Source organism: Gavia stellata, chromosome 9 (assembly GCF_030936135.1).
Source record: "Gavia stellata isolate bGavSte3 chromosome 9, bGavSte3.hap2, whole genome shotgun sequence".
Lineage (NCBI taxonomy): Eukaryota > Metazoa > Chordata > Aves > Gaviiformes > Gaviidae > Gavia > Gavia stellata.
The window spans coordinates 36,931,700-36,955,767 of NC_082602.1; the positions used below are offsets into that span (position 1 = coordinate 36,931,700).

Here is a 24,068-nt window from a genome sequence, read left to right on the forward strand (position 1 = left end):
GTTGTCTAGAACTGCTTCCCTAAATTACTTGCTTTAGGCTTTCCAAACACCAGACAGAATCCTTTTTAAACAGCGCATTACCAGTTGGCAAAGGACCTAGAAATGGACATGTCATGACACATGTCATCAATCATAGTCACATGTGAAATGTTGAGGATTCATGAAGTTTTCAGCACTAATTCTCAACTTAGAAACACAGGAGGTGAATAACATGTCCCCATGGAGGAGGATGGTGAATAGTTACCCTCAGTATTTGTAAATGTATTTGTGAATCGGTCAGTAAGCTGTATCAGGGGGTCCAACATAAAGGTCGAAGGGCACATGAAGCCAATTAGAGACGATTCTCTGGGCTTTTGATACCTGCTAGCTAGATGCCAGCTTCATTTGACCCACTCAACACACATTCAGGGAAGAAACAATCAGTTTAGCCCTTGAAAGGAAATTATCAACAGGAAGCATTTTCATTTGTCTCTTAAAAAAGTCCCTAGCTTAGGTAGACTATGCTGGCCAGTTCTACCTGCAGGAAGGCTGGAGACTGTAGCTGACAGTGACCCTAACCAGGTGTGTTTGAAATCAAATATTGAATTACTGCACATCTATACAAAAATTTGGACATGTTAGTCAAATAAAAGCATTCAGATAGTCCAAAGTTTCTCCATAGCTTTCAAAATGTTTGTTTCTCAAGTCTGCATATCTCAACTTTTTAAACTGGATATAGACATCTTCTTTCCTGAAGAGGGAAACACCTAATGTGCAACTAATTCATTAGTTAACGTACCCTTCCTATGAGGATGCAAGATGCTGTGCATCCTGTCCATTTATGCATTTAATAACAAGATTTCATAATGATTTTAAAATGTGTATTTCTTTGCAATGGAGAAGAGTAACTGTGTAGAACCTAACAGAAAACTCCATAAAAGCTCTCCATGGCCAGCAGTGGACTTTACATCAAGCCCATTAGTGGTTTCCTGTGCGAAAACGTGTGAGTGATATGAATAAATGATATATATTCATATTTACATGAACAAAATATGGAAGACAATGGATTTGTTATGCTAAACACTGAATGTGGCCTGTTGTTTAGATTTCAGTCATCCATTCTTACCTGGAATAGAAAATTTTCTTTTACAAGAACTGTGGCTAGGGAAGTCCATTTATCTTGAAGATATAAATTACACTTGGAAATTTATGCAAATGCAATTATCCTTTATCTTTGTTTCAGAATTAAGGAAACATAAAAACCTTAGTGTGAGTGAAGACCATTTGTGAATATGCTGACAAAAAGAAACAAAATTTTAGGTTGAATTCAATTAAAAACTTTAATGACTAAATGACATTGATAGTTTGAAAAAATGAATGAATAACATATATTGAAAATGAGATTATAAGCGTAATTGTAGGAAACTGATGCTAATTCTGTGTTGCAGCATCTTAGAGAAGGTTAAACTTCAACATCCCCGTGGAGAGTGTAAGACATCATCTTTGTATTAACGCTTTTCCACTCTACACTTCTGCCGGGGTAAAAGAAGTTGCAATAAACTGATAAGCAAGATGCTTTACATTCTCACAAGGAAAATGTGGTATAACTGTCGTGAAGTGTGCTGACTGAAGGTGAGAGTCTCAGCTCATCAATCGGCTTCTCTTTGGAATGGGAAAAATGTAAATATCCACGCACAAAAATAGAATTTAAAAAAATAAAAACTCCTTTAAACACTGTATTTGTGGCACTAAATTTACATATTATGTCCTTTTCCATAAAAAAGCATCATCAAAAAGAACTTGTGCCAGTTTTGTATTAAAAGGCCTATAGAAATCTCGTAAAATTGCCTTCGTTGTTGGTAGCATAGGTCCCAGACTTCTGTCTTCAGGTCGTCTAGTGTTTGATGCAGGACTCTTTGTAATCAGAGCTTCTTGTTTCTCACTTAGAGGTCCTGTGGAAAAATAGAATATTATCTTAAAATATTTCACCAAAAATGCCCATGCTAAAGAAGACAAATGACTAACTCAGAAGGTTTGCCAAGGGAAGACAAATGGAATTTGTGTTAGTGGCAATGATGTTTCAGAATATTGAATATTTCAGAATACTGAATATTGAATACAGACTTAGATTAGTAAAATAAATCACTGTTAGTAAATATGGAAATAATACATTTTCCTTTCACATTAATTAATCATCTCTACAACAAGCAGCATAAATCATTTTTGCAGGAAAAAATCTGTTTTCAGAAAACAGCTATGACACTGAATACAACTTCCTGTCCATTTCGGAGTTGCAATTATTTTATACTGTTATTTCATTTTATGATGCGAGTTGTCTAATACCTGGTAGAAACTCTACAAGCTTCACTCAGGTAACCCCTTTTTTTGTTTGTTTTGGAGACTGTCAGTGGGATCAAAGTGGTACACAGGTATAGCGATGCCCCTGTTCCAGGAATAAATGTAAGCCCTTGACAACGTACTTCAACAAGATAAAAACCCACAGACTTTTCCAGTGTAAACCATATTCAGGAAGAAGATGCCAAGCTCTTCATCTGTTCAGTCTGCTACATCCAAACTTTCTCATCATCTAGGCCAGTGTTTGGACCAGCCAGACTATTTTGCAGCCACATTTTCATCCTCTTGCTACTGTCAAATCAACATTGGGCAACATTTTGTCTGCCAGCGTTTCTCCAAGGATTAGCAACAGATGTCTCAATCAACAGAGCAAAAACACAATTTCCCCCTTCTCCCCGGCTAGAAATGCAACCTTTCATCACACTCAGATTTAGATTCTGGATTGGTGCATGCTGGCAACAGCACGCACACCACGGTAGCACTTCAAGTTGTTTAAATTGCATGGGATAGCTCTTGCGCCTATGTAAGTCCATGACAAACAAGCCCTGACTGCCTTCAGAAGCAGGACTGGCTTCCGTATGGTAAGATGTATCCCTACATTCGGAATGGTTTTGCTTTTTTTCTTAATATAGACTTATTAAGATCTTCTAACACCAGCCCTTCTATGGGAATTTGGGAATTTTAATTTTGCTTGACTTCAGGCAACAAGATTAATGCATCCTTCAAGACAGATTCTCATGCTTCTGTTTTGTCTCTTAATAAAGAAAAAACAACCTAGAAGAAGGATAATAATGATTTTTTGCACTTATCTCAAAACAGCCAGAAGGCACCTACCCAGATTCAGAAACTGGAACACCATGTGCATGGTGTATTTCACATTTGATGCATGATCCTCCAAGCGAAGAACAAGTATCTGATCTTTGTCAAAAACTGTCAGCCAGTCCAAAAGATACACAACATAGAGCCCAACCTGTAACCTTACCTGTAAGCACAAAAAACCCAAAACAAATAAAAATTAATTCATCTTACAAGCTTCTAGCAGTAACAAACCAACACTCACCTCTGTCTTCTGGGCAAAAATCCCAAATATGTGCCTTTGAGGAACCATGAAAAGACAGTATCTGAACATTTTTTAATCTTCCTCTTGTTTTCAGTGCAACTTAAGGAAATCTTTGCAAATGGCTTTTCTGTTGGTTTGAGATGTTATTTTACTAAGGGCTTGGCTGTGCACTTGCTGCTTCAGCCACAGGTCTGCATAAAGCACTGCGCAGAGACAACCATATGCAGAAGGATGCTCGGACACCTTAACTCCATGCTCCTCTGTGCTTGGGATGACCCAGCTTGGGATGACGGAGACACTGAGGGCTTTGAGCCCCTGGATGAAGAGCAGTTGAAGGGAAGATGCTTAGTCCCACTACCTTCTCCAGGCCCTAAGGCTGCTTATTTCACCTTGATTATCAGCTGCACCAGATCACGCTGCCATGAGTAGTACAAATATTCTGATTAGGTGTCAGGAATTAGATTTGGGTGTATTTGCTTGTATCCTCTGATTGTAATAATTAGATTTAGATCTAAGCTGCAGTGGCAGTGGCTGCTAGACAGTGTTAATGGTGCATTGTCTGAGTACGCAATGAGACTGCCAGACTATGTTAGACCAGAGATGTGAAAAGGCGGTTTCTCAGCCTGCCCTGACCTAATCTCTGTTTTCCTTCCCGCCTCAATTTTACATAACAAGTTGAAACATGAAAAGGGTAGTCTGGTGTTCTTAAAAGTCCAACCTCCAACTGTGCTTATAAATATTTTTCTAAATCCCTTCAGGCTCAGAAGAGAGAAACATGAATCCCAAGTCATCAGCATCTTTCATAAAAGAGACTTAACATCTTCAAGTCGCATTACCGCAGAACCAATGAAGTCGGATAACAATAGTCTCTTTCGCTTCTTACACTGACTCATGTGACCTACATTGATACCTAAATTCCAGTAAAACAAGCCGTATTTTGAATTATTGCTAAGTCATTATTATCATAATGTATGATTCTGATGTGTGTCTTTTGTAACTTATAACAATAAACCTCCATATTTAGCAGAGTTCTTTATATATGTGTTACACAAGAACTTGAAACATGTTATTTGATTAAAATATCAGCCTAACATGCAATAATACCGGCAGGGCAGCACTCCAGCCCTTAGTTAATACCCCATTTCACTGAACACTGGGGCAAACGTGATGGGTTTTGCTTTTCTTTGTCCTAGGAGATGGAGGTGAGTGAAAGGCAAGCATCAGCTGCATGGTATAGTTTGGGATTGCAGCGCTTTCCCACACGGGCTTAGAAGGTTTTTAAAGCTTTTCACCAGAAAGAGGAATTTTAACTGGTATGTCCCCGTAATTTTCAGTTTTCTTGGGATCAGCAAGAACCTTGATTTTCTTCCCTATACAGTGTGTTGTACCGACTTCTTTTGCATTGCTGTTCTTCTGACCCAGATTGTCTCCTTCTATAAAGCTCCAGTGCTTCCCCCTATACATCAAAGGCATCAGCAGAGTTTCCCAAGCCATTCCTCGCTCCATAATATCCATTTCTGCATTTTCAGTTTGATCACCCTGGCTTGGCATGCCTTTCTCTGGGTAATCTGCTCTTCACTGATTCTAAGTGAGGATAAGCTGCCAAGCTCCCCTTTCTTTACAGATTAGCATCTATCAGTATTGACAATGTCTATGACACCTCTCGTTTCAGGAATATATTAACAAACAGCAAAACAAAATTCTTCTGGTATAGTCGCACAATGAGCACTGTAATGAGCTCACCAGGGAAAACAATCCCTACTTTTTCAATATATAACAAACCATGCACATAACAGACTTCAGCAGCTTGGCTGAAGAAGAAGCTCGAGAAGCCCATTGAGGAGCACAGTTAGCATTTGTGTTTTATTACGAACACCTGCTTGTGGCTCCCTGGAACGAGGCAGCCTCTGTTCATTTCCAAAAGTATCTTCTTCAGAGGGCTGCCTAAGACAACAAATGAAGATTGGTTCTGCACCCTGAGGACGAAGATAAGAGGAAAATCTTTCCTTCTGGTTCTCTCTCTGTTTTTCCCTCCCCACACTGGAAGAAATGCATTTGAGCAAGCAGATGGCTGGAAAATACTGTGATACTGCCTGGCAGCAGCTCGTGCCTGCGGAGGTCCTGGAGGCTATCATCAAAGACGAGCAGCTCCAGTCTACCTGCCAAGGTAAGTAAGAGGAATGTCCTGTTTGCCCTACTGCTGCGGGGCTCAAGCCTGTGCAATACACTCTTTTATGGTTATTTTATCGAGTGGAGGAGGCAATAAATTCACCTCGGAGACAAAGGAGGGAAGTATTCTCTCTGAGTCCTTTACAGCCTGAGCAAATAAAATAGGATTGAATGGCAAACTAGCCAGACGTGCTACTTCAAGTCAATCTCTTCCATATTATTCTCCCCCCTCCAGCAAAATTTGAAGTCAGTTCTAAAAATGTGAATTTTGGAATACTGAGCCTGTAATTCTCACCCATTCCCCTGCCAACAGTTTCTGTATTTCCTTTTATCATTTTCTGATGTGCACAATTTAGAAAAAAAAAAGAAAGGTTTTATCTAGTTATTGGTAGCCTTTTCTTGAGAAAGAATAAATAATTTATTCTGATTTTGAGGCAATTTCGTACCACAAAGATCCTTGCCAGAGCTACTTTTCGGAGAGATCTACAAAAAGCTTACACATTAAACTGTAATCTTCACTAAATGTGCTCTCCATACACTTGCACAATAGAAAGACTGTATTATTACTGTTGGCATTCATCAGGGAACAGACTGAGGAGACAGCTGAGCCAGTACATCAGCTTTTACTTGCTTACATATATATTCGTGTCATCCACTTTACAAATGAAAAGGGAGAAAGTTTTATTTCTTGACGCTTATTTGCACAGCATTTTGGTATTTTAATAATCTTGACCCAACGTACCATTAAACAAGCAAGGAATCAAATGTTCTTGGAAATACGTACGGGCATGGCATTGTTCAGGGTGTTGTTGTAGACACAGGCTCTCAGTGAGTAATCCAGCATGCAATTTTCAAACAGCTGCAGTGATTCTGCCACTTTTTCATGAAAATCTTCCACAGATTTATTAGCACTTGCAAAGTACAGATAATCGGAGTACAATCTGCAAATGAGATACGTGCAAGTAAATGACAGAGGGAATGAAAGAAGATTTATTTACATGACAATGGCAATCAGTTACGTGAGTGGAGGGAAAGGGCACATGTGTGTAACATTGCCCCACCGCCAGCCCGTTCAGCCAGTGACACATTTTCTATTCATTTTGATGGGTTTGGGCTCAGAGTAACAACCACTCCAGGGAGCTACTAAACATCATCCTTGCTTTCAAGGTCAGCATCCCTTGAGAACCTGACCCTCGTAATTGTGTGAGCCAATATTTTCTCCTGAAGGCAAGTTTTTCAAATGTATATACTTTAAATTTGTGTTATCTATGAACAGTAGCACTGGTCTCAGCACCCTCCTATATTTGGTGCTCCACGCTGCCATAGCTAGAAACAGTCCTCGTCTCAAAAGCTTAAAGCTGATTTCAAAACCAATAGAGGAATGGGATGGGTTAGAAAGAGTGATTTTTATACGATTACCAAGCTGGCTACCATCAAGAGTAGGAAAGAGTCCAGATTTCCTTGTTTTTTGCAGAAAGCTCCACCTCCAATCCTATATTGTCTTTCCATCAAAAACTTCCAATTTACAGCACCCTACCTCTTGGGTTTTTTAAGCTGAAATACTACAGCTAGGTGAGTGGTTCACATTTGTGCTACGGTCTGTAGTGCTGCATTCCCCAAGCAGTCCCACCTCTGCTTTGAGGACAGCAAGACGTGGGCCCATGCATGTCTGCAGCTTGCAGGCAAGCAGAGCCCCTGCATCAGCTGCTGCTGTGAGAAAAAGCCACCCACAACAGGAATTTCTCTGAGCTACAGCGGAGGAGTTTCCCCTCAGTTCACATTTTCAGCACAAGCTTTACAATTGCTTAATATCACTTAAAAAACATTATCTAAATTCAACCCCCTTTGGGGTGTGGTGGTGGTGAAACAACCCAAAACCTACAGGCAAGTAAAATATCTGCTTTAGCATCAACCCCTGAAACCTTGATTAAACTTTTCCAAGATAAACATGGTTCAAAGGGACAAAGGAAATGCTCTGACATGGCATAAATATCAGACGTGCTGAACATGATATTTTAACTTAGAAACTCTGACCAGAACCCCAACAATACCGCAGGATTTTGGAGACAATTTTGTAACACTTGAGAAGGTGTCACTTCCCCGAGTGTGTTTGCAGCACAAATATTACACCTCCATAGCACCCACCTCTCGACAAAATTCCAGAAATCCTAGATATCTTTCAGCCTCTTTCAAAAAACACAGGTGTCTAAGAAATTACCTAAAAAAATCAATTTATTTAGGTCTCATTTTATTGCTGCAGTAACCTTTTGTATTGCACTTACGTTATTTATTTTTTAACTTCCCTAGATTTCCACAGGTACTTAAAAATTCATCATTTAATTTAGAAGGTTTAGGCCCTAATCCAGCAAAGCACTTAAGCACAGGAATAGCCCCTCTACACTCATTATTTATGTTAGTGTTTTGCAAGAACAGGATTTTAATTCCCGTATGAAACAAATGAAGACTCTCCGTTCATTTAAAAAGGAAGAAAAGGGATACATTTGTTGCAGGATGCTTCTAATTCCATTTTTACACACTTTTTAAAAGAAAAATCACAGCAGACTATAGAAAATGAGTCAGGTCAGTGGCGCCCAACGCTATCTACAGGAGTCACCAACTAAAAAAGGCAAAGACTGATTTTTGTCCAGTTCTTCCCAGTCTGGCAAATGCACTTCAGACAGTTTTCTTTAAATGAAAAAACCCTCCATCTCAGACCAGAGGGAGGGTACCAGACTTGGATCAGTCTGGTCAGGCAGCCTATTTCAAAGCAACGCCCACCGGTGCTTGAGGACCACAACCACAGCACCACGTGTGTCCTTTCCCTCTGCCATGGCAGACCTTGGGTCCCTCATGCTGCACCCACCAAAGAGCCGCCCCACCAGCGCAGGGTACGAGGACGAGCTGGGGAGACGCTAAGGGGCAAAACCAGCCAACTTCAACTAAATTAGGCACACAACAGTATCTCCTGTTTGCAGAAAAGCACGTACATCAACAAGACTTGGGCTTGCCCAGCTTGTCCCAGGGATGGCAGGACCAACTGCTCCTGGCAGAGCAGGGGAAAAGCTTCTTGCAGGGGGAAATCAGCCAGCAGACATCATGTACAGCATGGGCCAGACTGCAATTTTATCTAAAAGTTTTAATATGACTGCTTAGTATTTCTAATCATCCATTAAAATAAATGCATCATTTTAAAGACATGCTGACATCTTATGGAAAACTACGTTCTTGAAGACAAGTTCACTCTCTGCAGGGCAGTTGAGATTTTTCTGTATTTCTTTCCATCTGTTTTTAATTCTGGGGACATCTGCCTGGAAATAAAACCTTTGCTGATTAGGATTTCAGCTGATCCGGCTCCTTGAAGTCATTTCCCTCAATCACCATCCATTACAATGAAATAATGACACCATTGACATGCACCATCACAAACCTTGGTGTCCTCCAAACATCCCCCATTGGGGGATAGACCAGACCCTGTGGAGGATAGACCAGACCCTGTCCCAGACCCTGTGCAGCACCCACGTCCTCGTGGCTACTGCAAGACAACTGCCCCGCTGCCCTGCATCGCCGGTGGGGCTGCCCAGGCTGCCTCTTCTGCCACGGCTGCTTTTGCTCCTGCAGTTCTGATGAGCTATCAGCAACAAGGGCGTAGGGAATGGTAAACAAAAAGAAACCAATTTATCATAAATACAGTAAGGGAGATGAAGCTGACTTTTTATCCCACCCTTATTAAAGCTGGCAAAGAGTTACACCCACATTACAGAGGGTGGTTAAAGCAATCAGGGAATTTGTAATTTACATGAGGAAGCCACTTCAGCCAGCTCTCGCATAAAATTACCATCTGTTAAATCCTGAGGTCAGGAGATGCCATTAAAAGTTGAGAGCTGTATTTCCTGACATAGGAGATGGAAAACACTCTCACAGCTCTGCCTCTCACCAGTAGCCATGTCCTGCCATCGGGGAAGCTCGTCAAGGAGCACCCGTCCCTTCCCGCCGCCAAGTCGCTCCGGGCAGCTGGGCAGCTGCCGGGCAGCGGGGTATGGGCCGCCTGCACAAGCACCCCATGACTGCCCTTCTCCCAGTGCCCCAACTTGCACCAGAGCCTGGTCCCCATCATCATCTGCACCCCTTTCTCTTCCCTGGGTGTTTCTAGGGTTTTGCCCTTGAGCACTGCCCTAGCCCTAAGTATCCAGAATATCCCTATGGAGCTACAGAAAGAAGGAATTCACACCCCCTTGGTCTGATCCTTTTGGACTCTGCCTCCAGGCCCGCCACCCTCCACGTTACCCTCATCATCCTCCTTCAGAGGACACAGTGGAAAGAAATGCCCCAGAAATCTGGAGGAAGACTGGAGAGAAAAAGTGAGATGCAAGTGGAAAGACGGGCATTCCTGGCTAATGCAATGGAGAACCATTCAAGAACAGCCCACACCTTTGCAAAAGCAGAGCCTTTTCACTGCAAACAAAGTCAGGAAGACCAAGGATGAACTCCTAAGCAGCTGTTGGCTGTGCAAGTTAAAATTGCCTCGTGAAGCTTGATATGAGTGTTGCACCAAGCATTTTTAAGATTAAAAAAAGTTTGTGTCATTTTCTGACTCTGGAGCTATTTGCAATCCTTTAATCACTTTGAACAGCATGCCCATGAAGACATAAACCTTATTATTTAACATGAATTGAAGCACTTCACAGGACCACTTATGCTGAGACCTATAAATGCAGTGCCATACTCAGTCTAGTGAGCCCTGCTGAGAACCAGGGCATATTAGCTCAGGTAATGGAGTTATATTGCATTTGGCAATGTATACATTCTTTTTTTTGGAGTACCTCAGGTGTCCATGCATGGCACTCGCTGTGGCATTTACACTCACATGCCCCTCTTTAAAACACAATCACAATTACATATGGCAAAATACACGGAACAAAACCCCTTGGCAGCTCTCATCATAAACCAAGTGACTCTGTCAAATACCATGTGAACATTTGTTTGCATCCAAGAGAGTGAGAGCGAATAAAATTATTATAGTAAGAAAATTGTCTTGCGTACTTTAGCAATATGATCCTCGCTTACCTTTCAACAGGGTCTCTCAGCATGATGATAAGTTTGGCATTTGGTTGGAAGGCATGGATAAAATCCTGGATTAAGAAGGGAGGTTCTCCTTCAGTACTGTTGTCATAAAAGAAAATCCAAGCGTTGTTGTCCCACATAGTCGAGGCACTGGCCTCCCCTGGAAATTAAAAGCATCTCTGCTAGTAACTCATGCCATTCTTTGTATCGGAGTGGAAATCAGCTGAATTTTGAATTGGTGTAGACTGTTTAAAATTCACTTTATTAATTTCAACATACCGTGCTGATGCTTGCAAATTGATCTGCCTAGTACTCCCCAGAACCAGAGCAGTCACACCGCCTTGTACCTTTGTGAATGTCGTGATGGCTAAGGCAGGTTTTATTTAATTCCACCTGAAATATTACCGTCCGCTAATCACACTGCTTCCTGTTAGTGGTTAACGCTTGCAAATATATTTGATCTGGGCTGGAACGGACTGCTTATGGGGTTGGCCCACCCTCCAGCGAGGAGGCAGGAGCTCGTCGCTGCAGAAGACCTGCCGTGCTCTCTGCAGCACCCAAGGGTTGGTTTTAACACTCCCGATCGCAGAGAAGTAACTCGTTAACAAATTATACAATTTGACACAGACAAAGAGGTGAAAACCACCATTCCAGTGGATCAATAGTGCTTAGAACATAAACAGGAGCGTCTGTGAGCACATGGGAAATATTTAAAAAAAAATGCACTAACCAGCTGAATTGTGTCACTGCTGTTTGAAATACCCCTTTTTCAGAATTAGCCATTATCAGAGCTTTTTTATAGAACTACAATTATTCATGTAGGCTAAGTCAAATGTAAGTATTTGCTAAATATTAGACAAAAGAAAAAGTCTACAGAATAAATGACACATTTGGTTAAATGCCAGATTCTGATATCCTTAACTTCTGAAGAAGCTTACTCTGAAAGTAATGCTACAGGGAGAAACACCATCAGTAACGTCTCTGCCACAACAAGGTATATGATGCTTCAGCTGCTAAATAAATGATCTGATACGATGTTTTGAATTGTGTAATCTTCCCTGTCTTTTTAAGTAATACTGGCATTTATGTGGCACACCACTGTTTAATAAAACATATACAGAAGCTTTTTGGAAACTTCCACTCTTTGACAGTCTAATGAGAGCTAATTCTTGTTAATGAGGTTTTTTGAATCAAAAGGAAGGAGATGAAAAAATAATAATGTTGTAGGCTTATAGACTTGCACATGATTTCCCTTTTTTTTTTCTCTCCTGGGAAAGTCCAATAAAGATTTTAAAAGATGGCCAAAACACAACATGAAATAGTCACTGGCTCCAAACTCCAGCTTTACATAATGTGATTCATTAATAAAGTCTGGGAGTTGTTAGAAAACACATTAATCTTCTGTCATGTTCATTTTGCCTGTTTTCAGAAGGAGGAGATCAGGTCCACTGGCTAAAGCTGAGTGTCCACAATAGCTCTGCTTTTCCGCTCTAAATTAATTAGCCAAAGCACTACCTAATCATTGGTGGGCTTTCACTTGTCAATTAAAACTCAATTAGCCCAGCTCCCACACTGGGTGAAGCAGAAACACAGAAGACTAAATACAGGAGAAGAGCTGAGATAGCCGTACCACAAAAGCATCATGCAGCTATTCCTGCGCCAGCAGAAGATGGTATAATGCAAATGGGTACAAGCACTTGTGTACGCGCGTTTACAAAACACTGCACTCCAGGGATGAGAGTGACCTTGGAAAGTCAATGCTACGTCTCCGTGACAGGAATGGCTAGGCTCAAAAATGCTTGCCTAAATCATGCCAACGATTAAAGTCTATGACCTCATCAAGCCACCTATTCCTCTCTAGAATGCCTTTTATGATCTTCCTTCATACTGCTCTGCTCTGTAGACCTTGGATCATATTTGATGCTCTATTGGATTTACTCCAATTAGCTCATATATAGTGACCAAACCTAAGAACATCTGCTTACACATGTGCTATCTGAACTAAATAAAATCACTGCATTTACACATAAATGGGCAGATTCTCTTAACATCACAGACCAGAACGCTCCACAGGAATTGTTTCAGCTGAATCAGCTGCCACCACCACGTATCTGCAGGCAGAGCATGAGCCAGGGAAGATCACAGGCACACGACCAAATCATGCTAAAGCATTAACAGGGGCTCAAGGCGCTGCTCTAATACAGTCAGTCCAGGATAGGCTGTGTTCAAGAAGGCAAATCTTCCCAAAACAAGATGGCTGTCAAGAATTAAGAGGGGGGGGGGGGGGGGGGGGGGCGGTTAAAAAAAAAGAGAAATCATTCTGGTCTCTGCTGACTCTCATAATTTTAATTTCCTGAAGCAGCCAAAAATACTCCTGACAATTTGACAGTGTTCTTTTCTGTTTTATAATACAGATTTAATATCTGCAAAGAGAGCGAGCCATGCAAAACATGAGATAAATTAATCACTGCTGTAGTAATTATGTCAAATTATTGCAGTGCAACCAAAAATATATTAGTTTTCTTATGGACTTAAAGGACATATGAATTATTAAATTGCCTAAAGAATAGATGTATAACCTCTTTATTCAGTCATTAATGGACTAAAATCATACTGTGTTTTCACAAGACATTCCTCTGAATTTATCCTATTAATGATCACAAATAAACAAGTCCTGCTTAAAATGCCTCAGGCTAGATCAGTGTCGTTCTCTTTGGTTCATCTCTAAGCAGATGGGGTTTTTTTGGGAAAATGCAATTATTATCCACTAAGTATAATATCCAAAGAAGCTTAACTTTTCAAAATTATGTAATATGATGAACTACTGAAATGTTTATAGTTCTAATACGATTTTTCCTTCTAGTCATCTGAAATAAGAAAATGGAGGATTCTAAGGAAACCTGATATTCATACAGATTCGTTTTAGACTAGCTAGCTTTGTTTTGTTTTTTTTTACCAAGGTCATAAAAGTCTGACTTAATGAATATAATCATTCAGGACTTTTCCTGTAAACTTAATAAGAAAAGCAAACAGAACCTTAATGAAACAAGAAATGAGACTACAGGAAAAAGAAACACAAAGTGAACTCTAGAAAAAGCTGTAACAGGAGGTAAGTAATCAAAGATGTATGTTGCCAATTAGATTAGTGAATTTAATTAGTATAAGCACTTCACCCATGAAAGGATGGGAGATGTTATTGTAAGTAGGAGGAAAATCTGCAGCTGTCCTTGATGGCAACATTTCTTAAGACCCCATCTTGCAAATTTTGCTCAATGTTGACTATTTAATAAAGCGAATGATGCACTTAAATGGAGGCTGAGGAAGAATTGAACAAATGTGACTATAGCCAAGTCTCTGGTTTAAACAATGTAAGACATTGTCACCATTTCATCCAGCCAACAATAAGTTAAATTTTTTTGGTTAGAATGAGATGAAAAAAATTATTCTGAGGGTATTCCCTCTGAGGGCAGGCAGCAAAAATCTTGTCTCTATTTTCTGTAGAATAATGACTCTTTTCAACGGGGGGCTGTCTCTTGCACAACTAGTATTTTCATGGAATGTGTCTGGTTTCCCTGGGAAATTTTGAGGTCACAGAGTAAGCCTGCAAAAATTCTCTTCCCCTCAGTTTTCTGGTTTTAGCAGACAGCAAAAGCAGAATTTAGACATTTCTGATGATGTTTCTCATGGGCACTGTAAACAGATGGCGAGCACGGTGGATTGACCCCTGTGTATCGCGGAAAGCAATCCAGGGATCCCTCCCTAGAGCCCAGTCCTAACCACAGACTTCCATAAGGTACAGTACAACAGCATTTCTAAACCTTTTTTAATGCTAATCAGGTAGTTTAATATCAACTGAAAGTGTAAGATTATCTTCAAATAGTAACTTGTACTGTGATTCTACGTTCCATGCCTGAAAAGAAATGCTGTGTAAGATAGCTTCAACTTGACTCTGTATATTCCTGCTCTTAAAACTTGCATTATCTTTGCTGTTAACGAAGCAGCTCAGGAGTTTAATCATATCTATTTCACTCTACCATAGGCTACATAGGGATTACAGAATCACAACGGGTGGAAAAGACCCGTAAGATCATCAAGTCCAACCACCAACCCAACCCCACCATGCCCACTAAACCATGTCCCACAGTGCCACGTCCACATGTTCCTTGAACACCTCCAGTGATGGTGACTCCACCACTTCCCTGGGCAGCCTGTCCCAATGTCTGAACATTGACATCGGACGATGACACAAAAAATGGTGGTCCTTCTTCCTACATGTATCTTCTATTGGAACTTGAGAAGAGACGGTTGGAGCTGTGTTGCTATCATGGAAACTGTCCCAAATCAGCTACAGGATTTCCGCAGTACCCATTGCATGTTGTAATACCACAATTAGTGTGTTATCCCAGACACATTACTACAGCATTTGAACCTGAAGCTACAATCCCATCACTACAGGCAAACTGCTTGTAATGAAAAACTCTTTGCACCTCGAATACTGTGTTCAGTTTTGGGCCCCTCACTCCAAGAAGGACATTGAGGTGCTGGTGCGTGTCCAGAGAAGGGCAACGAAGCTGGTGAGGGGTCTGGAGCACAAGTCTGATGAGGAGCGGCTGAGGGAGCTGGGGGTGTTCAGTCTGGAGAAGAGGAGGCTGAGGGGAGACCTTATTGCTCTCTACAACTACCTGAAAGGGGGTTGTGGTGAGGTGGGTGCTGGTCTCTTCTCCCATATAACTAGTGATAGAACAAGAGGAAATGGCCTCAAGTTGCGCCAGTGGAGGTTTAGGCTGTATATTAGGAAAAACTTCTTCACTGAAATGGTTGTCAGACACTGGAAGAGGCTGCCCAGGGAGGTGGTGGAGTCACCATCACTGGAGGTGTTCAAGGAACGTGTGGATGTGGCACTACAGGACATGGTTTAATGGGCATGGTGGGGTTGGGTTAATGGTTGGACTTGATGATCTTACAGGTCTTTTCCAACCTTAATGATTCTGTTATTCTGTGTGATTCTGTGAAAAGAAAAGGAAAACAATGTTTGAAGGAGTCAGCAAGGTCATTCTCACTCTTTTTTTTTTAAAAGATTTAATTAGATGCTGATGTTCATCAGACATTCATTGCTTGCTCAGGCATTTTCTAAAGATAATCACAACCTTTTAACAAAGTAAGTGACCACCCTCCAGGAAAAAGCACAAACTTCTGCACTATCCATGCACACCAGAGAAAACCATCATCAGGGACCCTGTGCTGTGAGCCATCCACACCTGGGAAAATGCCCCTCTCATGCCTCAGCTACAAACCCAACCTGGAGCTACAGAGACATATTTCAGAGGCTGTATTTGCCGTACCAATTATGATGTTGTTCATCTTGCTGTGCTCTTTTGCCGCTTCGCTCTGCAGCACGCTCTGAATCTGATGTGCTGCTAAGTCAAACAGATCAAGGTAATCTTCCACTGGGTAGCGATCATGAAATCCATCCCTCAGACGAATGATTCCTAAAAACAGTGAAAAGAGAGAAATTTAAAAAAATATATATATACTAGCAGAGAAAGATTAACTGCTGGTGTAAACCAAGACGACTTCATTGACATGGCTGGCACTGAGCCAGCTAATGTCAGCAAAAAATTCGACCAATGAAGTGTAACACTCAGATAAAAGTGCCAATAATGAAGTAGCTGAGATTTGAGAAACTATACGACGATTAAGCCATAAATTCACAGTGATAGAAAATATCTTAAGTGTTCTGTTTTGTAGTTCCTGCATGAATAGCTTGCATTTATTTTTTTCTCAATTTAGCTTTTGGAATGAATATAAAAGACCAGGTTCTGCTTCTGCAATATAAATTGAAGTAATATTGGACTCCGACTAGATTTACTGTATTGAGATTGAGAACAGACTCTGATGTCAAATATGCAAATCAACATGCACTTATCAAAATCAGAAAAGTGGGAAACCATTCATGTTTTTATCTTTCACAGGTATGACAACAAAGCTCCACGATAGCATCTTACTTTTCTGCTCTCCTTCCTTACACTCCAGGGTGTGTTCACTATCACCTTCTCCCTGCATTTCTCAGCATCTTGAGCTACATCTGTGATTTTTATAGTCCTTTTGCCACTCTTCTTTTCAACTCTAGTCTCACTTCTCTACTTTCTGTACATGCTGCCCATGCTCATCTTTGCATTCTTGCTTCCTACCATACCACAAGAGAGTTTCTCAAGCAAGCAAGGGTCAAGGACAGCAGTGGGAAGGCAACGGAGTAGGAGGAAAGCTAATAGTATAGAGCAGGGCTTCTCACCTCTCCCTTTCCTGTTCCCACAAGGCCAATAATTATCAATTATATGAGAGGAAAGCTCAGCAAGGGAGTCCTTTTGTCCATTCCCTCTGATTTTCCCCATTAGGAAAGTGGGATTTAATGAAAGTAGAAGAAAGCTCAGCAGTGTATTTTGACTTGTTTTGAGGGGAAAAAAAGGTACATGCATGGTGCTACAGACTGCTTTGGGAATAGAAATTGTGCCTAAGAGCCAGGAAAGAGAGACAGTCAACCTGGGACGAAGTCCTGTAGAGCATCAACCATCCCAGCAGAACAGGAAAGCAGTGATTTGCAAAATGGGGCCTCTCCAGGAGGGCTGTTTAGCTTCATCTGAAATTAGTCAGTCTCATAAAAATCCACTGAATCAGAGAACGCCATAGAACAAAGTGACTTTCTTCTCTAGATAAGTGTTAAAAACTAAACCAAGTTAATAGCCAGGAGCATCAGAGTCAGACCCACTAACTGGCTCATAAAGGGGGCTGTCTCACTTGTTAGTCTATTTGTTGCATTCTCTTCCCCCCTCCCCCTTTTTTTTTTTAAATAGCAACCATTAGTTAATATACCGTTGAGGCAGAATGAAAGGGCTGAGCCACCAGGAGCAAAACTTAATCTTTCATTCTCAACGGCAGACAGCCTGAGATGATGGGAAGGTCATCTCTACTGATCTCCTTCCCATGAGATTCCAAGCTCTGCAATCTTTCCTCATTCTTCAGCTTTACAAAATAACTTCAAAAAATTTAATTAGGCAAAGAAAGTTCTCTTCATGGATCTGCACTTGGTCCCCAGTGGCTGACCACAAGACTGTGCAAGTGGAGGGTTTGTGAATGCCAGCACAGAGATGGGAATTCATCCTTGTTCTCAAATTATACGCACTCCAGCCTGATTTCTTACACTCTTCTGCCTGTTCAGTAGGTCCAGTTCTGAGCTTTAGTGAGTCCAGCCTTGCTTTAGTGTGGTTGGATGCACTACTTCCTCCAACATTAATTCCAAACATTTATGCTGAGGCTAATGTAGATGTAGAGAACTATTTAGTATAAAGGATTTTAGCCTAACGTATCAGTTTGGTTCAGCCTTTCCTGCCAGCACTCTCATGGAAGACACGGTTTTCCCCAGATGGTTTTGCTGACAGTCCCTGCATCGACACCCCCCAGAGACAAGCAGCGTGGCATTTGCACTGGAAGTCGTCCAAGTCTAAAATCCCCTTTCTTCACTGATCTGACTTTTCACCTTCAAGTCAGGACGTAATTCTTATCATTTGTCTTCAGTCAGCCACTGACTGTGATGAACGAGTGCCTTCTTGTGGGGCTTCAGGGGGCACACGATGCTCCTCTTGTTTGACTTTGTAACTAGCCCAGCTCCCCCATTCACACTGGAACCTCCTAGGACTGTCTCCTGAACTGGACCACATTATCTCAAAAGCAAGTATTTTCACGATATTGCTTTAGCTCTGAGTTTATAACAAACATTTAGAAAATGTCTAAAAAAGTATTTTAGCCACTTTCTTATGGTATTTGCAAAGGAAGAAAATACAAACTCTAAGAACATGGCAAAACCATTTCTCTATGAGACTACAGATTTCAGATTTTCAGATTTCATCTGAAATCCCGGCTCTGTCGCTGAGCCCTCCTCCTCACTGAGCAGCAAGGATCAAAGCCCTCGTCTGCAGGAGCTCAGGGTTCTTCTGGGCTCCAGGGCACAGGGAAGGGAGACGGAAATGGCAACACCTCATGCAGGAGAAATAAAGAATTGAATAATATAATAAAATAAAGAACAGAAGCAGCACTGCATGTGTCCCAGTCCCTCATCAAGTGTCCTTCCTTGCTGTTAGCCATGGCAGTTCATTAGAAGAGATAGCTTTCTATTTCAAGGAAGCTTAGAAAAGCACCAAAGGAAAGTAGTGATGCAAAGTCCTCATCAAATGATCTACCCCACAGTGCCAGGTTTTCCCTTGTTCCCAAGGCAGTGTCTGCAGTAAAGCAACAGCAAATGAGAAACAGAAGTGATAATGTCATCATAAAATAACCAGTATCTTCCTCTTGGAAATAGTAACATCACTGAAAAGCCTGTGATCTTTGATACCAAAGTCATACAAAATGAGGGCATACCAGCACTTAACAGCTAGACCCAACAAGGGGAAAATCCAGAGCCTGGGTGGAATACAGCAAGCATTATATGCATCCGCATTTAGAGGAAGGCACTAAGCTCACAGCGGAGTCTGGAATTGAAAACGAGCCTTCTGCATCTCATCTAGTCTCTAACCACAAGATTGACCTTCCTTGGTGCCCAGGGAAGAGAGAACAAGAAGGACATAAACATTTCAGATGGATAAAACGATGCACTCAACCCCACTGCCCTCAGACACTCTTTGAAGGTGCAATCACGAGGGGTGGATGTGTCTTGCTCCAGCAGGCCATAACCTCAACTATGCAAGTCTGCCTTCAGAGACGAAGGGTCGCTTCATGAAATATTGATGTCACCCAGGAAAAGAGCATCAAAAATAAGTGCAGGTTCCTCGGTGTGAGAGTGCTTTCTCATGCAGAGCATCTACTGTTCAGTGCTTGACTAGACCTGCAACACTAACGAAGCTCCTACCACAAAGAACAGTTGCATTTATTGAACCATAAGGACTGATGTCACCCACATTTCAAATACTGACTCAATCATTTATTCATGTAAGAAAGGCTTTACAGAATTTTGCAACACAAAACTATCACTGCTATTCTTTAAATCTCCCATCACAACCTAATAGCTCCTCTTCCTGCTTTTACAAATTCACAGGGTTGGTTTTATCGAGTGTTTTTATTTTTTTCCTAGATTTTCCAAACCACTGCAAATAAACCAAAATAAATGTGCATCTCCTCAAAAAGTTTAACCCAAAACATCATTAAACAAAAGCAGGCTGGAACATACTGAGCATCCATCACCTGGATTTTTCAAAACTATTAACTCCAGCGTTTTCAAGGTAGGCCAATATGGAGCAAATCCATGAACTTCATCCCAAATATATGCAAGAAATGTCAAAGTTTAATAGAGAGAACTCGCCTGAATACCAGAGGACATGTTTACTCACCAAACCGTTTTCTTGTCCACCAGTGCGGCTCTTTGATTGCTGAGAACCGAACATCGGGGTGCAGCCTGAGCCGGTCGTACAGGTCCGTGGTTCCACACTTGGGTTGGCCAATGATGTAGAAATGGGGGAGACAGCGCAGGCGGTAGTGTTTGTCCTTATAGTGGTACAAGTGGTTCCAAAATACCTTCCTGAGGTAATCAAATATGGTTCGAAAGCGCTTTGAATATAGTGCATAGGAGTTTGTTGCATAAGGATCTGTGGTTGTGTTTCCTCTGTACTCTTCATACCAACAAGGATTCTTGCTATTTGAAAGGAATTTATTAGGAATTGCTGAAAACATCTGCAATATAAAAAACAACAATTTCAGTCAAGGCAGCAAAAAATTGACAGTTATACTTTTCTAACTTAGCACAATAAGAACACAACAGAAACACTATGTTGACATTTTTAACCCTTATTTTTTTTAACTACAAAGACAACATAACTTACTTCTTCTGATGACCCTGGAACCAAATCCTGTTGTGTTGGTTTTGGTTGGGGTAGAGTTCATTGTCTTCATAGTACCTAATATGGGGCTGTGTTTTGGATTTGTGCTGGAAACAGTGTTGATAAAGCAGGGATGTTTTAGTTACTGCTGAGCAGTGCTTACACAGAGTCAAGGCCTTTTCTGCTTCTCACACCGCCCCACCAGTGAGTAGGCTGGGGGTGCACAAGAAGTTGGGAAGGGACACAGCTGGGACAGCTGATCCCAACTGACCAAAGGGATGGTCCATACCATATGACGTCATGCTCAGCATATAAAGCTGGGGGAAGAAGAAGGAAGGGGGCAACGTTCGGAGTGATGGCGTTTGTCTTCCCAAATAAACGTTACACATGATGGGGACCTGCTTCCCTGGAGATGGCTGAACACCTGCCTGCCCTTGGGAAGCAGTGAACGAATTCCTTGTTTTGCTTTGCTTGCATGCATGGCCTTTTCTTTACCTATTAAACTGTTTTTGTCTCAACCCACAATTTTTCTCACTTTTACTCTTCCGATTCTCTCCCTCATCCCACTGGGGGAGGGAGTGAGCGAGCGGCTGTGTGGTGCTTAGTTGCCGGCTGGGGTTAAACCACAACACCTGTACAAACAGTTGGACTGTGAGAGCAGTACATTCAGAAATCCTTCCAATTTAAGGCCAGAAAGGACCTCAATAATCCCCCCAACTCCCCTGTAACCCCAAGAATTAAAGTCAAACACGTAATACTCAAACCAAATTAACTTCCAGTTTTTAACTCTGAAATACAAGGTTTGCAATGACTGGATTTGCAGGGAGGCACTCTAGTAATCAGTTATTAGAAAGGCTCCTTTCTTATTTATCATTTAAGGTGACCGGCAAATATATGTCAGAATGACTTCACATGAGACAAGGTAAAAATTCAATGAGACTGTACAGCTATCGGAAGACTGCCTGATTTTTTGTTTCAGGTGTCAAGACCATTTATATAACTCATCTATTTCGCCCATGACTCAGAAGGATGTGATCTACAGTATCAACTTTTCAGCTGGTGTAAATCAGGAGGCTCTAGATGGTGTAAATCACTATATGAATATCTGAGCAGTTGCACTTTTTTTTTATCTCAGTAAAAGATTGACCCAAAAGTCTTGAAATAAGCAAGTATACAGTAGTTTCAGACACACTTTAATTCATACTTACATGTGGCTCCTGTTTCCTCAGCTCTTCTAAATCAGGGCGCTGTCTCGTTATAAACTCTATCTTTGAAGTAATAGTGTCAATAATTAATTTAATGCTTGGATAATCCTTTACGTATGAAATATTCATTTTAGAAGGCTGGTAATGGTCTTTCATGTCACTAAGGCTTTCGTTGTCCATTAAGCTTGGATTGCTAGTAAAAGCTCCGTAATGGAAGGGTGATGGTATTAACAACAGGCCATGCTTGGCTCCAGTCAGTATGTAGGACGCCATCACTAGAGTCATTATAATCAACCCAAATATTAAGCTGCATAGCTTCCCCTTCCTCAAGCAGAAAAATCCATTCCAGCTTTCACTGTGATCAGTCCTTACTTCCAGAACTGCAAGCAACTTCATCTGCTTGCTATCGGTGTACAAAGGGACCTTATTTTCTCCTTTGCAAACAGGACACTTCTGGTTATTATGATTAGGTCCGCGGCATCTGAAACACTGTCTGTGCAAGTCATTTGGTAATAAATGTATGCAACAATTAATGCAATACCTCATATTACTACTGCTAAACTCCTGTATTGATGAGCCAAGCACAGCCATAAAAATGTTTCTGAAGCGTATGAGTCATCTTCTGTAAGTTTGAAATTATTTAATTCCTTGAGTGATTCTATGACTACTCAGCAATGCAAAAGGACAGCTTCAAACCAGAATAGTTAAAAGCACTCAAAAAGTGACATATGCCATATAAAGAAAAAAAACCAACAACCAACACACAAAAATAGATGTACTGTGGACGTGGTTTCCAAGAATTTGGCTCAGTAAGAGGAATGTGGCGAAGTAAGAATTAGCTACACAACTGGCTCAAGTATTTCCCATTGAACAAAATGAGAAGGAAGAAAAATTGTTATGTAGCATGAAAATATGCAAAAAATAAAAATAACTCATTGTCCACTGATTTACGCTGGAAAGGCAAATATGGGTAGAAATTCCCAGGTATTCTTAAAACAAGTGGGTTCCAAAACAGACCGCTGCTACTGGAAGCTTCATCTTCCCAGAGATGGTTTCAAAGACTCGCATTGTACAACCTAAAGAAACAAAAACATATATATAGATACACAAAGAGTGGCAGACATCATATTTACATGCACCTTCACTCAAAGCCATAGCAAAGTACAATCTACCACAAGCAACTTCACAACTCTATTTGAAAGGAAAGGCGTCTTCTATTTGCCAAGTATATTAATTACAGCACTCACAATATTAAACCCAGGAAACGTTTGGCTTCAAGTTCACAGCGAGCTGCCCCTTCTTTTCAATCACCCATCTGCTCACATCAATGAACAGTTGCTACCACAGGTAATACTACACTACTTTTCTCAGCGGCTCACTAACTTATCTAACAGATCTTAATCTGCTCTTTAAATCTGGAAGCATTTTTGGACAGTGTCTAATAACACAGGTTTAAATATTCACCCTCTATCTGTGCATGGGGACCTTAAATTAACTGTCCTGAAGTGGGGTAGGACCCTAGTTAAGAGGACAAGGCAAGGATAAGAGAACAGTCTCCTTTCAAGCACACAAGATAAAAAGCCAAACAAAAAACCAAAAGCCACAAGTAAAACATTCAGCCAGTTGAAGGGATGAAATAATAGACATGAGCAAAGGCTCATGGCAGTATCTCTGGTTTCGGGACCAAATGATTCTGGGATGAGAGTAGCCACCCGCAACACACTGCAAACCACCAAGATACTTTCAGCACTACTAGCCGAACACATTTTGAAAACATAGTGCTCGCTAAAAATGGTAAGACGTGTTACTTAAGCAAAATGTACAATCAGTACCGCCGCTTCAAGGCAAGACCCTGGATCCAGCAAATCCTCTTAATGGTGTGCACTTAGGTATGGGAGAGGTCATGCAGAAACCGTAGGAGCAGATGCCCCCTTGCTACAAGGCAGCCACCACGGGCAGGGACTTGCGCACTCGTGGCTCACATGAAGGTCTCCACATCCACACAGACCAGAGGCTGAAGCACCCTGCTGCAGAGGGTACGTGCTGTCCTTCTTTAAACACTTCAACACCACGGCTGCTTACAGCCAAAAAGTGACCAGAGATGTTTAAAGTGTTTATGGCAAGCTTTGGTCTTGGTTTGAGCGTGTCCATGCTTGGCTTTCCAGGCAGCATTCAGAGCAGAGACACTTAAAGTCACAAACAAGTCATCAGCTTAAGGATGGTCTTAATTAAAGCATATTTAAGCATAGTTCCTCTAGAATTTCTGTTTTCATGGTTTATTAAATACCTTACTGGAACTATCCACATTTTAAGGTCAAAATCAACTCTTTATTTTGAGAAGCTGGATTATCAAATACAAAAGTTCACAAATAATAT

The 24,068-nt window shown here is 41.2% G+C and overlaps 1 protein-coding gene across 1 annotated transcript; it reads right to left on the reverse strand.

Moving 5' to 3' along the window:
* Positions 1-1,415: 1,415 nt before the first annotated feature.
* On the reverse strand, positions 1,416-22,297 carry CHST15 (carbohydrate sulfotransferase 15). The gene is made up of 7 exons (XM_009813390.2): positions 21,696-22,297; positions 20,002-20,341; positions 15,967-16,113; positions 10,628-10,784; positions 6,348-6,504; positions 3,169-3,316; positions 1,416-1,931 (listed from the first exon to the last, which is right to left on the reverse strand). Exons 1-7 carry the CDS (start codon positions 22,281-22,283, stop codon positions 1,741-1,743), a joined length of 1,728 nt encoding a protein of 575 aa, XP_009811692.2. The 5' UTR covers positions 22,284-22,297; the 3' UTR covers positions 1,416-1,740.
* Positions 22,298-24,068: the final 1,771 nt, after the last annotated feature.

Excerpts from the sequence above, each read along its gene's own strand:
- CHST15 (XM_009813390.2), bottom strand. The coding sequence starts at position 22,283 with ATGGCTGTGCTTGGCTCATCAATACAGGAGTTTAGCAGTAGTAATATG. Across the intron at positions 16,114-20,001 it reads GTGGACAAGAAAACGGTTTG|GAATCATTCGTCTGAGGGAT; the intron begins GTGAGTAAACAT and ends CACTGTTTTTAG. Across the intron at positions 3,317-6,347 it reads CCCTGAACAATGCCATGCCC|GTAAGGTTACAGGTTGGGCT; the intron begins GTACGTATTTCC and ends TTGTGCTTACAG.